The sequence below is a fragment of the Trichomonas vaginalis genome, chromosome V (assembly GCF_026262505.1).
Source record: "Trichomonas vaginalis G3 chromosome V, whole genome shotgun sequence".
Classification (NCBI taxonomy): Eukaryota; Parabasalia; order Trichomonadida; family Trichomonadidae; genus Trichomonas; species Trichomonas vaginalis.
The window spans coordinates 22874289-22888833 of record NC_067207.1 but is presented as its reverse complement, the minus strand read 5'-3'; the positions used below and the strand labels follow the sequence as shown (position 1 = coordinate 22888833).

Below are 14545 nucleotides of genomic sequence, written 5' to 3'. Positions count from 1 at the left end.
TCGTTATACCAATCTGAGGAGCCCCAGCAGGTTTCATCGAACGAATTTTCAAAAGAGCATCTTCGTGAAAAGTGCTATTGGTTTTGTAAACTTCTTTGCTTTCAATTCATTTGGACCGTCTCTGTCACCAGTATATTGTATTTGAACTGTACCAACAGTTGAAATACCACCCATAAAGTCTTCTGAGTCAGCAAATGGAATGCCAAGCCAAAAGTTTGAACGGTCTCCATTTGTATATTGAGTTTTTTGAGCTCCTGTATGGGTCCATACTTTCACATATGGCATAATAGAACTTTGCATTTCAGGGTTAATGGTTGTTGTGAAGTTGTTGTTAAAGTTCATAGCATCTAATGTCAAGTTGTATGACCTCAATCTTCAACTGTAGAATATTCTTCTCTTGGATAATATTTGCCATCTATGTTTATATGGTATTTAATACCAGGGTTGTAGAAGCAAGAATAGTCATTTATAGTTCGTCTGAACAGTACAAACATAGTATCTGCATCATTGCAGTTGTTAAAGCAATATCTGTTCTTGCACCTGGGTCAGCACTTTGGTTTCCAACTTCACCTGCAAAGTCTTTGACAGATATTTGGTGTATAGGGAACATAAGTGGAACTGCAATATATTTGGCAGCTAAAGCATTTGAAATATCTGGGTCCAACATATAGACTGCAAGTCTGCTTTCTATTCTCTTGCATTCAAACTTTTCGCATGTGAACTTAACTGGGTCCCAAGCAGTTCCAGCAGCATTGAAATAATAGTTTACTTCAGTGTTGAGGTTTGAGAAACCAAAGTCTAAGTCAACTTTGTCTTTGCAAAAGTCGGCGAATGACGTTTGATTTGCTCCCTTTACGTCTGTAAGAGTGAATGGGTCTTGTGTTGGTGCAATGACTAAGTTATTTTTGCTTGGAGTAAGTTCGATAGAAATTTTTCCTGCCCAGTTTGGCAAGTATCTTAAAAACCTGAAGATGAGGAAAGATGACAAAGGAACTCTAAGTTTCAGTTTTACTTTGGTTACTGCTGCTGCAGTTTGTCCAGAAAGGTCAACATAAACTCCTGGAACGTTAGGGTCAAGTCTTCTTATTTTCTCAATAGTTGCATACTGGTCTGTTTGTTCTCTAGCTTGTGGTTGTACTGAGTTTCTCAAAGCGAACCATTCATAGTTTGCCCATGTTACTGTTTGAACTAAGTCAGAGTTAGAATATATCTTATATCCCATGAAAACTTCTGGAGCATATTGGTATCCGACATAGAAAATTCCATTGCAACCTTTCTTGTCAGACAACTTGGCAGAAGGTTTTATTTCAATGTCTTGTTCCACGTATAAGAAAGAGTTGTCAATAGAAATAATATGAAACCTGTCGCAAGCAATATCTACTGTTGTTGAAGAACCTTCTCCAAACTCACCTACGTTTCCATAAGAAACAGCAGTTGTATATTCGTAAGTTCCAGGAACTATTTCTGACCTTCTAATGGCATTGTCGCATTCGTTATACCATTCGGAAACATTTCCATTCATAGCATCCAAAACTGTTGGCGTTATATTCTGAGCGGCGTACATTTCATATGAGTAAAAATATAGAATAGTTGGATTTATATGTCATAATAGAACCCACGTGGACCAAGCTTTACTTTCTTCCTGACTGAGTTTTTAACTCTTCTTTTTCCTTCATTGCCCTCTGCTTGAAGTTGTTGCATCTTTGCATTATGTTCATCTAGTATGTTGCAAATTTCCCATGTCCTTTTTGCCTTTTGGCTCTGGTCGCCCATCTCAGGTAACCTATATCCTAGAAAGAGTTTGTCATAGTCTGTATTTGAGTCTTCGCGTATTGTTTGCATGACTCTTTCCTGAGTTTCCGGTTCAAGCTCTTCAAACAGTGCCTGTCCATATGGAATATGCTCGTTTCCAAATATATGTTTTTGTAGCCATTCTGGTTTTCTTTCCATGTTACCAATAATATCTTTTGTGAATGGGAAAGCTTTTACCCAATCTTTCAGTCTTGCGTCGTTTATTTCTGTAGTTGGTTTTATTTTGTCAAGGAACATGTTTTTCAATACTAACATTTCATTTGGTACTGTCCATTTGAGTTTTCTTAAATATTCATCCCTTCTCGGTTCATTGTCTGCAAAGTAAGTTTTTATGACATTTTGTAAACTTTCGTTTGCAAGGTCATGTACAATAGGTTCTCTTCCTTCTCCCTCCCTAACTTTCTTTCTAAACTCTTCACCAAATATACCATCTCTATGGTTCTGTGTAGTTCTTTGAGATAAATGTTCTAGAACGTCAGGTGTTATATTTCCATCAGCCATGTTCATTTCATACTGGTCCAAAATATCTGCATGTTTCATATCTTTCAATGGCATTAAAGCCGCGCTAAAATACCAGCTATATCTGGTTCACCATTGACTTCCATTGCGTCTACAACTTCTTGGAATTGTGGTTGTAAGTTTATGAACCACCTATCCGGGTTAGCTTTATGACCCCATCTCATTGTAGTTCCATCGTCTGCAGAAACAAAAGTAGGTTTGTTTCCATCTTGGTTAGGTTCTGAATGAACTTTAAACAATGTTTCATTTCTATATGTTTTCTTGAAATTTAACCTTTTATCTTCACCGAGTTCATCCGAAGATTGAACGTTAAATGCTCGTAAGTAAAAAGGGTTGTTGTATTTGTGTACATTTTTTTCAGTTCTTCCATTCTATGCTGAATATTTTCATCTGGTGCTGGAGTCTTTTGTATGTCGGCAAACATTTTTCGATATTCTTCTACTATGTCAGCCGAATTTTTTTTAGACTCTTGGAAATATTCCATATTCTCCGCATACTCTTGTTGAGGGTCAAGATTTTTCGGCTGTTCCAAATCTTCATCTAGTTCTGTGAAGTTAGTTTCCAAAGGAAGGACTTGTTCGTTTCCTTCAGGCTCTTCTAGCTGTTGTTGCTGAACTATTTCTTCCATGTCTGGTTGTATCTGAACTAGTTCTTCCTGTGGAGTTTCTTGTACCTCATCTGCTGGCATTTCATATATTCCGAGACCGTTTTCAACAATTTCCCTATCTACGTCATCCGCATTCATAAGCTTTTGTTCTTTCGTTCCGTCTCTATTTTTTACGCGTTTCATGACGAAAGTTGAATTGTCATTTAGCTCTGACATCAAATATCTCGGAGTAAATTCATCCATGTCATTTGGATGATATGCTATTAAATCATATCCCTTAGCGAGCTTGTATTTTCCAGGTTTGAGATTATATCCGTTTTGGTGTTGAGCCATAAAGCTAAATATGTTCGGGTCAGTATTTCCATCCTTGAACTTTCCAATAGCTTCTTTATATCTGTCACTAAAGTCAATACTATCTGGGAAACCACACTCTTCTTTAAGCATTTTTAAGAATTCTTGGTTTCCTTGTTCTCTACTTCTTTTATGTCCTTGCTCTGTTTGTGGTTGTTGTTGTGCAGGGTTTTGAACTGTTGGTTGCTGTGCTGGTTGTTGTGTTGGTTGTTGTGCTGGTTGTGGAGGTGGTTGTTGTGTTGGTTTTGGTGCATGCCTGTGTCTATGTCCATGTGACGATGTAAATGTTTTAGGTAGTCCTGGTGCAGGTGCTTCTCTTGGAGGGTTTGGTGGTATATAAGTTCCACCAGCTGGCACATATGTTCCATCTGCAGCGTAATGTCCTACCTGACTTTTCGTTCTTAAGAAAGCATTTACTAGGTCTGTTTTGGTCTGTTGTAACTCTTTTTCTTGACTTTTCACAACAGTTGCTCTAACGGCGTCATAGGCACTTTGAACTGCCTGTCTCGTTGCTGCATCTGTTATTTTCGTCATATTTTGTGCTACTTCTTTTAACTCTTTGTCGAAACCTTCAGACTTCAGTTTCTTTCCAGATGAGAAGTCGTTCACTTGTTTCACCTTACTATGAAGAGCTTCGAAAGCGTTCTTAAAGTCAGCATTTGTTAAAGCTTCATTTGAACTGTCTTCATCCGCTTGTATTTTTGTCCTTATTGACCCTATGAGTTGGGCTGCTTTAGCGTTGGCTTGGGCATCTAACCAGTCATTGTTAGCTTTTATATATTCTGCGCTTTTCATTGCCTTTTGCATGGCTGCGTCGTTATTTTTACTTTCTTGTGCTAAGTTTTCATACTGTACGGTTTGGTTTTGCAACTGTAAAAGTTTTTCTGCCTTTACATTTGCTTCAACTTCTTTTTTATACTCATCGCTATCCATATATGTCTTCAGGGCTTTTTGTTTTATCTCTTCATCTTTCAGTATTTTATATTGAGTAGTATGGTTTTTCAAATTTATAACATCTTGTTCCATTTTTGCTACTTCTGCTGCTTTTTCTGACACTTTTTTCGCATATTCCTCTGTACTTAGTTCTTTCAGTTGTTCTTCTTTCTTCTTTTTCTCTACGTTTAACTCATTGAGTTTCTTGTGTGTCTGTCATATTCTAGTTTCTTTTCGTTTTCACTTATTTGCTTCTGTATGTCTATGTTTGACTTTTTGACATCTGTTATTTGATTTTGAGTGAACTCAAATTCATTTGACTTTGAGGGTTATAGGCTGTTCCGTCTGCAGCTCCACCATAGCCTGCCATTTTCGCTAAAAGTGCCGCTCTTAAACCTCCACTCTGTGCACCAACAACTCGGTTTAAAAGCATAGGATTGCTTGACATTTGTTGCAACATAGTGGGGTCATTCAGCATTTGTTGTTGCAACTGTTGTTGTGGTGTCAGTTTTACTTTTGGATGTTTCAATGCTCCCTTCCTCTTACGTATATTCTTACGTAGCTTACGTGGCATTTTAAGTGAAGTTAAAAAGCGGTTTTTGACAGATGTATAATGACACTTTCTACCCTCTTGAATTTTCATGAACTTTCTTGTCTATGTTTTGTAAAGTTCTTCATCGTAAAGACTTTCTCATGAACTTTCTTGTCAATGTTTTGTAAAGTTCTTCATCGTAAAGACTTTCTCATGAACTTTCTTGTCTATGTTTTGTAAATGACCCAAAAATATATTTTAGGGTAGATGGTTAGATCTAACCTGTTTTCTAACCTCTTTTCTACCCTCGTGAATTTTCATGAACTTTTTGTCTATGTTTTGTAAAGTTCTTCATCGTAAAGACTTTCTCATGAACTTTCTTGTCTATGTTTTGTCAAGTTCTTCATCGTAAAGACTTTGTAAAGACTTCTTCGTCTAATTTCTCATGAACTTTCTTGTCAATGTTTTGTAAAGTTCTTCATCGTAAAGACTTTCTCATGAACTTTCTTGTCTATGTTTTGTAAAGTTCTTCATCGTAAAGACTTTGTAAAGACTTTCTCATGAACTTTCTTGTCTATGTTTTGTAAAGTTCTTCATCGTAAAGACTTTGTTGAGAAAGTTCATGAAAATTCAAGAGGGTAGAAATGAGGTTAGAAAACAGGTTAGATCTAACCATCTACCCTAAAATATATTTTTGCCTGATTTACACTCATTGACGATGAAGTTTTGTAATGTTCTTCATCGTAAAGACTTTTGTGAGACTTCCTCATGAACTTTCTTGTCTATGTTTTGTAAAGTTCTTCATCGTAAAGACTTTGTTGAGACTTCCTCATGAACTTTCTTGTCTATGTTTTGTAAAGTTCTTCATCGTAAAGACTTTGTCAAGAACTTTCTTGTCTATGTTTTGTAAAGACTTCTTCATCGTAAAGACTTTGTCAAGAACTTTCTTGTCTATGTTTTGTAAAGACTTCTTCGTAAAGACTTTGTAAAGACTTTCTCATGAACTTTCTTGTCTATGTTTTGTAAAGACTTTGTAAAGACTTTGTTGAGAGTTCATCGTAAAGACTTTGTAAAGACTTGAGAGTTCATCGTAAAGACTTTGTAAAGACTTCTTCGTAAAGACTTTGTAAAGACTTTCTCATGAACTTTCTTGTCTATGTTTTGTAAAGTTCTTCTTCGTAAAGACTTTGTTGAGAGTTCATCGTAAAGACTTTGTAAAGTTCTTCTTCGTAAAGACTTTGTTGAGAGTTCCTCATGAACTTTCTTGTCTATGTTTTGTAAAGTTCTTCTTCGTAAAGACTTTCATTTTATACTAAACATCAACGGGGCTAGAAGGCACGAAGTGCCTGGAAGCCCCACTACCTTTTTTTTTTTTTTTTTTTTGATTTTTATATAAAATAGTTATATATTAGAAAATAATATGAGTTTATGTGATATTATTTTTCAGAAGATTTTGTGTTCTTCTTCAAAATTTTATTTTTTTATTAAAAAGAATCTTTACAAAATATACATTTACTTTAATTAATATTTAAAAACGTGCTCTATCAAAAGTTCCAAAAATTCAAATATTTTAGCTTTTCTGAGGTGTCACTTTTGATGAATTTCTGTTTACAACACTATAAGCATTATTATCAACGTAGAATCTGAATATCATATCAGAAAATGTCGCAAATCTGACATTTACCCGACCAAATAGCAAAAATAATTGAATACTTTTCGCAAAAACTTTAAAAATCGATAAAAATATGAAATATAGATATTAAAGAGACTTTTTATATAATATAAAAAAAAAAAAAAAAGGTAGTGGGGCTTCCAGGCACTTCGTGCCCTCTAGCCCCGAAGATGTTTAGTATAAAATGAGGTTTTTATTCGGAAAATTGTTAGTCTTCTGGTGTGAATTCGGAGGACTCTTCGTGTTTCTCTTCTTCGTGTTTCTCTTCTTCTTCCTCTTCCATTGCTTCTGGGAAGAAGTCTTCTTCTGGGTCGAAAACATTATATAATGTGTAATTGAATGACACATTATATCTTTGTTTTGAGTTCGCTCTTGACAAAGAACTTAGTTCCAGGAATACAGAGACTTCTGTGCGTTGGAAAAGCTGATGTCCTGGAACAAATTTGGCAATTAGAGACTTCTTTTTTCCGAATTGTTCAGGAGTTTCCATGACGACAGTAACAATCTCCATCTGCGAGGTCTTGTTGTTGTTCGGAAAGGTAAAGAGCAATGATATAAATGGTTGCTGCGTTGAATTCGAGAAAGTCGAATTCAAATTGTGTTGTCGTATAGCATTCAAACCATTTGTACAGTTGTCTCCGAATCGTCAACGTATTCATCTTGGTCATATCCGTAACTAAAGACTTGGAATTCGGCAATTGTCTTGTCGAATGACCGTTGCATGTAACGAGGAAGATTTTGACGAACTTGGTATAAAGTTCTCAACATTATGAGCTTAGTAAATGTTGGAAAATACTGAACTAAGACATCGCTAAGCTCAATTGGACTTGGAATTGTCTTAGTAAGTTCAATTGAACTAGCAATTGCTTTGTTCAGAACTTCACAGAACTGAGTATTGTATATAGCGTCTGGTTGTGTGTTTTCTTCGGCGTCTTTGAGATATTTAGAGCAAATTTGTTGAAGAATTTCTCTTAATTCGCTGTTAGACTTTTTGGCGGTTATTCTAACAGCTGTGCCAGTTCTTGGAGGTTGTGGGGCTTTGGCTTTGGTTAGCGGTTGAGAATTGTTAATGTTGGCTTCCATTAGACAAAAATAAACTGTTTTTTTCGGACTACTCATAGAAAAGTTTAAATAAACCGTTTTCGTCAACGGTAACCCCCTCTATTTTTTTATTTTATTGAAAGGTCTCCGTTGGCAAACCGTTCCATCTCAAATATTGAATGAACTATAAACGTTTTTGTTTTCTATACATATTTTTTGTCCAACGGTAAAACTTTTTACACAACGGTTTTTGAGAGTCGTCGCCGTTGACTTTTTTGTAGAGCACTCAAATAGTATAACTTTGTCCGGACAAATAAGGGTCTATCGTCGCTACAGGAAAAGTTACGGGCGTTCCAAGGAAGTATACTTTGAGAAGACTTTCCCCCTTATAGAATGAGATAGGACGGTTATTTTACAAAACTGACAACACTTTGACCGAGTAGTTTTTGTGTCTGAACAAAAAGTGTCATACAACATCTGTCAAAAGCCGCTTTTTAACTTCACTTAAAATGCCACGTAAGCTACGTAAGAATATACGTAAGAGGAAGAGAGCATTGAAACATCCAATAGTAAGACTAACACCACAACAACAGTTGCAACAACAAATGATGAATGACCCCACTATGTTGCAACAAATGTCAAGCAATCCTATGCTTTTAAACCGAGTTGTTTGGTGCACAGAGTGGAGGTTTAAGAGCGGCACTTTTAGCGAAAATGGCAGGCTATGGTGGAGCTGCAGACGGAACAGCCTATAACCCTCAAAGTCAAATGAATTTGAGTTCACTCAAAAATCAAATATCAGATGTCAAAAAGTCAAACATAGACATACAGAAGCAAATAAGTGAAAACGAAAAGAAACTAGAATATGACAGACACACAAAGAAACTCAATGAGTTAAACGTAGAGAAAAAAGAAAGAAGAACAACTGAAAGAACTAAGTACAGAGGAATATGCGAAAAAAGTGTCAGAAAAAGCAACAGAAGTAGCAAAAATGGAACAAGATGTCATAAATTTGAAAAACCATACTACTCAATATAAAATACTGAAAGATGAAGAGATAAAACAAAAAGCCCTGAAGACATATATGGATAGCGATGAGTATAAAAAAGAAGTTGAAGCAAATGTAAAGGCAGAAAAACTTTTACAGTTGCAAAACCAAACCGTACAGTATGAAAACTTAGCACAAGAAAGTAAAAATAACGACGCAGCCATGCAAAAGGCAATGAAAAGCGCAGAATATATAAAAGCTAACAATGACTGGTTAGATGCCCAAGCCAACGCTAAAGCAGCCCAACTCATAGGGTCAATAAGGACAAAAATACAAGCGGATGAAGATAGTTCAAATGAAGCTTTAACAAATGCTGACTTTAAGAACGCCTTCGAAGCTCTTCATAGTAAGGTGAAACTAGTGAACGACTTCTCATCTGGAAAGAAACTGAAGTCTGAAGGTTTCGACAAAGAGTTAAGAGAAGTAGCACAAAATATGACGAAAATAACAGATGCAGCAACGAGACAGGCAGTTCAAAGTGCCTATGACGCCGTTAGAGCAACTGTTGTGAAAAGTCAAGAAAAAGAGTTACAACAGACCAAAACAGACCTAGTAAATGCTTTCTTAAGAACGAAAAGTCAGGTAGGACATTACGCTGCAGATGGAACATATGTGCCAGCTGGTGGAACTTATATACCACCAAACCCTCCAAGAGAAGCACCTGCACCAGGACTACCTAAAACATTTACATCGTCACATGGACATAGACACAGGCATGCACCAAAACCAACACAACAACCAACAGTTCAAAACCCTGCACAACAACAACAACAACAACAACCAACACAACAACCAACAGTTCAAAATCCAGCACAACAACAACCACAAACAGAGCAAGGACATAAAAGAAGTAGAGAACAAGGAAACCAAGAATTCTTAAAAATGCTTAAAGAAGAGTGTGGTTTCCCAGATACTGTTGACTTTAGTGACAGATATAAAGAAGCTATTGGAAAGTTCAAGGGAGGAAATACTGACCCGAACCTATTTAGCTTTATGGCTCAGCACCAAAACGGATATAATCTCAAACCTGGAAAATACAAGCTCGCTAAGGGATATGATTTAATAGCATATCATCCAAATGACATGGATGAATTTACTCCGAGATATTTGATGTCAGAGCTAAATGACAATTCAACTTTCGTCATGAAACGCGTAAAAAATAGAGACGGAACGAAAGAACAAAAGCTTATGAATGCGGATGACGTAGATAGGGAAATTGTTGAAAACGGTCTCGGAATATATGAAATGCCAGCAGATGAGGTACAAGAAACTCCACAGGAAGAAGTTCAGATACAACCAGACATGGAAGAAATAGTTCAGCAACAACAGCTAGAAGAGCCTGAAGGAAACGAACAAGTCCCTCCTTTGGAAACTAACCTCACAGAACTAGATGAAGATTTGGAACAGCCGAAAATTCTTGACCCTCAACAAGAGTATGCGGAGAATATGGAATATTTCCAAGAGTCTAAAAAAAATTCGGCTGACATAGTAGAAGAATATCGAAAAATGTTTGCCGACATACAAAAGACTCCAACACCAGATGAAAATATTCAGCATAGAATGAAAGTACTGAAAGAAAATGTACACAAATACAACAACCCTTTTTACTTACGAGCATTTAACGTTCAATCTTCGGATGAACTCGGTGAAAATAAAAGGTTAAATTTCAAGAAAACATATAGAAATGAAACATTGTTTAAAGTTCATTCAGAACCTAACCAAGATGGAAACAAACCTACTTTTGTTTCTGCAGACGATGGAACTACAATGAGATGGGGTCATAAAGCTAATCCAGATAGGTGGTTCATAAACTTACAACCACAATTCCAAGAAGTTGTAGACGCAATGGAAGTCAATGGTGAACGAGATATAGCTGGTATTTTAAGCGCGGCTTTAATGCCATTGAAAGATATGAAACATGCAGATATTTTGGACCAGTATGAAATGAACATGGCTGATGGAAATATAACACCTGACGTTCTAAACATTTATCTCAAAGAACTACACAGAACCATAGAGATGGTATATTTGGTGAAGAGTTTAGAAAGAAAGTTAGGGAGGGAGAAGGAAGAGAACCTATTGTACATGACCTTGCAAACGAAAGTTTACAAAATGTCATAAAAACTTACTTTGCAGACAATGAACCGAGAAGGGATGAATATTTAAGAAAACTCAAATGGACAGTACCAAATGAAATGTTAGTATTGAAAAACATGTTCCTTGACAAAATAAAACCAACTACAGAAATAAAGACGCAAGACTGAAAGATTGGGTAAAAGCTTTCCCATTCACAAAAGATATTATTGGTAACATGGAAAGAAAACCAGAATGGCTACAAAAACATATATTTGGAAACGAGCATATTCCATATGGACAGGCACTGTTTGAAGAGCTTGAACCGGAAACTCAGGAAAGAGTCATGCAAACAATACGCGAAGACTCAAATACAGACTATGACAAACTCTTTCTAGGATATAGGTTACCTGAGATGGGCGACCAGAGCCAAAAGGCAAAAAGGACATGGGAAATTTGCAACATACTAGATGAACATAATGCAAAGATGCAACAACTTCAAGCAGAGGGCAATGAAGGAAAAAGAAGAGTTAAAAACTCAGTCAGGAAGAAAGTAAAGCTTGGTCCACGTGGGTTCTATTATGACATATAAATCCAACTATTCTATATTTTTACTCATATGAAATGTACGCCGCTCAGAATATAACGCCAACAGTTTTGGATGCTATGAATGGAAATGTTTCCGAATGGTATAACGAATGCGACAATGCCATTAGAAGGTCAGAAATAGTTCCTGGAACTTACGAATATACAACTGCTGTTTCTTATGGAAACGTAGGTGAGTTTGGAGAAGGTTCTTCAACAACAGTAGATATTGCTTGCGACAGGTTTCATATTATTCTATTGACAACTCTTTCTTATACGTGGAACAAGACATTGAAATAAAACCTTCTGCCAAGTTGTCTGACAAGAAAGGTTGCAATGGAATTTTCTATGTCGGATACCAATATGCTCCAGAAGTTTTCATGGGATATAAGATATATTCTAACTCTGACTTAGTTCAAACAGTAACATGGGCAAACTATGAATGGTTCGCTTTGAGAAACTCAGTACAACCACAAGCTAGAGAACAAACAGACCAGTATGCAACTATTGAGAAAATAAGAAGACTTGACCCTAACGTTCCAGGAGTTTATGTTGACCTTTCTGGACAAAATGCAGCAGCAGTAACCAAAGTAAAACTGAAACTTAGAGTTCCTTTGTCATCTTTCCTCATCTTCAGGTTTTTAAGATACTTGCCAAACTGGGCAGGAAAAATTTCTATCGAACTTACTCCAAGCAAAAATAACTTAGTCATTGCACCAACACAAGACCCATTCACTCTTACAGACGTAAAGGGAGCAAATCAAACGTCATTCGCCGACTTTTGCAAAGACAAAGTTGACTTAGACTTTGGTTTCTCAAACTCAACACTGAAGTAAACTATTATTTCAATGCTGCTGGAACTGCTTGGGACCCAGTTAAGTTCACATGCGAAAAGTTTGAATGCAAGAGAATAGAAAGCAGACTTGCAGTCTATATGTTGGACCCAGATATTTCAAATGCTTTAGCTGCCAAATATATTGCAGTTCCACTTATGTTCCCTATACACCAAATATCTGTCAAAGACTTTGCAGGTGAAGTTGGAAACCAAAGTGCTGACCCAGGTGCAAGAACAGATATTGCTTTAACAACTGCAATGAAACATGCAGATACTATGTTTGTACTGTTCAGACGAACTATAAATGACTATTCTTGCTTCTACAACCCTGGTATTAAATACCATATAAACATAGATGGCAAATATTATCCAAGAGAAGAATATTCTACAGTTGAAGATATGAGGTCATACAACTTGACATTAGATGCTATGAACTTTAACAACAACTTCACAACAACCATTAACCCTGAAATGCAAAGTTCTATTATGCCATATGTGAAAGTATGGACCCATACAGGAAGTCAAAAAACTCAATATACAAATGGAGACCGTTCAAACTTTTGGCTTGGCATTCCATTTGCTGACTCAGAAGACTTTATGGGTGGTATTTCAACTGTTGGTACAGTTCAAATACAATATACTGGTGACAGAGACGGTCCAAATGAATTGAAAGCAAAGAAGTTTACAAAACCAATAGCACTTTTCACGGAAGATGCTCTTTTGAAAATTCGTTCGATGAAACCTGCTGGGGCTCCTCAGATTGGTATAACGACAGCTTCCATCGAGCAGATTTTGGCAGCAGGTCAGTAAGTTGTTCTTGAACTGACTTCTCTCCGTCAAATATTGACAGTACGCCAGTTTTGACATAAAATTGTAAGATAAACTTACCTTTAGAAATATCGGTCAGTTTTGTTGTTATATTTTTGTCTGCTTCAAGAACTTTCACCATTTCAGTTATACCAACTTTCTTTGCTTTATGAAAATATTTTGGTTCAGCAAAGACTGCTATTCTATAACATTTACCATTGTTTGTATAAAGAACTATTCTGTCAATGTATTTGTATTGTTTGTGTGTGTAAACTTTGTTCTGCTTCAATTCGAAGAGATACTCAAATACGTCCATCTTTTTATTCTAAGTAAAATGTCATTTCCGAAAAATAGAAGCGTAAGTGTTTCAAAAGGTTTAATGGCGGTGGCAGATGTGAAGTTAAATTCACCAACTCAAACAAACAGTCAAAGTGTTGTTGTCAATGTCAAAGAAAGAGATGTTGAAGTGGGGAAACCATACGAAGACGAAGATGGTATAACAATAGTTCCTGTAAAAGAACAACCAACATACCCTGAAGTTAGCAGAGACTTAAGTTCTGTTGCAGATATTCGAAACGACTACCAACAACTTAAAGACAAACTTAAAACTCAGGAGAAGATTTGTCAAGCTTTAGGTATAATGTTAAACTTGGTCGAACACAACCCTGTAAAAGTGAACTCATATGTCATTGCACCTCATGAAATTTTGAAAGAACTATTGAAACTTTTGACAGAGGCAGACGATATAAACATCAAAGAAATAGAACCCGACATTGCTTGCTGTGGTGTTTCATACAATGTCATTGACAAGATATACGTTATGAAAGGAGGTGAAACGTTGAACTTAAAATATAGTTTCCCAGACGTCATAAAAATATTTGACGACCACAACATTTCATTAAAATTTACTTGCTAAGTAAAAATGGCAGAAGACATAGTGGTTTATACTATTACGACTAAAAACCCAGAGTCATATAATTCTATAACAACAAACTTACAAAGTCCTCAAGGACGATATTGTAAACTAACCTTAAACACAATGACGACTAAAGCCTGTTTTGCTCTTTTGACACCAGAAGACTTTGTTGTTGTGAATGGTAAAAAATACTTCTTTGAAGATACTTACTCAGATATACCACCAACAGGTTTTGTTGACTTATTTAATACTTTAAGGACGGATGTAACATGTGCTGCAACTAGAGCAGGTTTCATTATGTTTGGATGTCCGACTGAGTTTACTATAAACGATATGAGCTATAATACAAAACTTATATCTGGTTTTTACTACCAACAGTTTCCTATAACAGGAAAAGGTGTCATACAAGGAATGTCTGTTCCATTGACTTTAAGTACACCAATCTTATATATTGTTTCAAACTTAGGTTCAAAGTGTTATTCGAATGTCGACAGAAACTACTATGACCAAAAGATACTCATGCGTATAAACAACACTTTCTCTGCTGGTTTGCCTATTGTTCATTCGAATGCAGAGTTTTCAGCTTTAGTAAACTCAAACACTTTAGCAAACATAAACTTAACCTTAGTTGACGCAAACTTTGTTCCTGTAAAACTTTTATGTCCTATGTATTTGTCAATGACGGCAGAAAGTTTCGAATTGGAAGATGCAACTGGTGAAAGTATTGTATTACAAGAACAACTTCAACAACAAATAGCTCAAGAACAACAAATGCAACAAATGGAACAAATGCAACAACAAAGTCAAGAATAAA

General features: G+C 36.1%; 6 protein-coding genes and 2 pseudogenes across 8 annotated transcripts, besides 3 other annotated features; 4 read left to right on the top strand and 4 right to left on the bottom strand.

Moving 5' to 3' along the window:
- Positions 1–6625: part of a mobile genetic element that runs on past the window's edge.
- On the bottom strand, positions 609–1564 carry TVAGG3_0386480 (protein of unknown function, DUF4106 family; the record flags this gene model as incomplete). The annotated part of the gene is made up of 1 exon (XM_051232236.1): positions 609–1564. A coding segment is annotated over one exon (956 nt), but the record flags the coding sequence as incomplete, so codon positions are not given.
- On the bottom strand, positions 1597–2313 carry TVAGG3_0386470 (protein of unknown function, DUF4106 family; the record flags this gene model as incomplete). The annotated part of the gene is made up of 1 exon (XM_051232235.1): positions 1597–2313. The coding sequence occupies one exon, from the start codon at positions 2311–2313 to the stop codon at positions 1597–1599; it is 717 nt and encodes a 238-aa protein (XP_051101965.1).
- TVAGG3_0386460 lies at positions 3491–4796 on the bottom strand (annotated as a pseudogene). The gene has a single exon. A coding segment is annotated over exon 1 (1306 nt).
- Positions 6333–6370: a mobile genetic element.
- Positions 6538–14545: part of a mobile genetic element that runs on past the window's edge.
- On the bottom strand, positions 6635–7509 carry TVAGG3_0386430 (annotated as a pseudogene). Its single transcript has one exon. A coding segment is annotated over exon 1 (875 nt).
- On the top strand, positions 8690–10023 carry TVAGG3_0386420 (protein of unknown function, DUF4106 family; the record flags this gene model as incomplete). Its single annotated transcript, XM_051232234.1, has 1 exon — positions 8690–10023. A coding segment is annotated over one exon (1334 nt), but the record flags the coding sequence as incomplete, so codon positions are not given.
- On the top strand, positions 12267–12818 carry TVAGG3_0386410 (protein of unknown function, DUF4106 family; the record flags this gene model as incomplete). Its single annotated transcript, XM_051232233.1, has 1 exon — positions 12267–12818. The coding sequence occupies one exon, from the start codon at positions 12267–12269 to the stop codon at positions 12816–12818; it is 552 nt and encodes a 183-aa protein (XP_051101963.1).
- TVAGG3_0386400 (protein of unknown function, DUF4106 family) lies at positions 13195–13731 on the top strand (the record flags this gene model as incomplete). Its single annotated transcript, XM_051232232.1, has 1 exon — positions 13195–13731. One exon carries the CDS (start codon positions 13195–13197, stop codon positions 13729–13731), a length of 537 nt encoding a protein of 178 aa, XP_051101962.1.
- Positions 13855–14544, top strand: TVAGG3_0386390 (uncharacterized protein; the record flags this gene model as incomplete). Its single annotated transcript, XM_051232231.1, has 1 exon — positions 13855–14544. One exon carries the CDS (start codon positions 13855–13857, stop codon positions 14542–14544), a length of 690 nt encoding a protein of 229 aa, XP_051101961.1.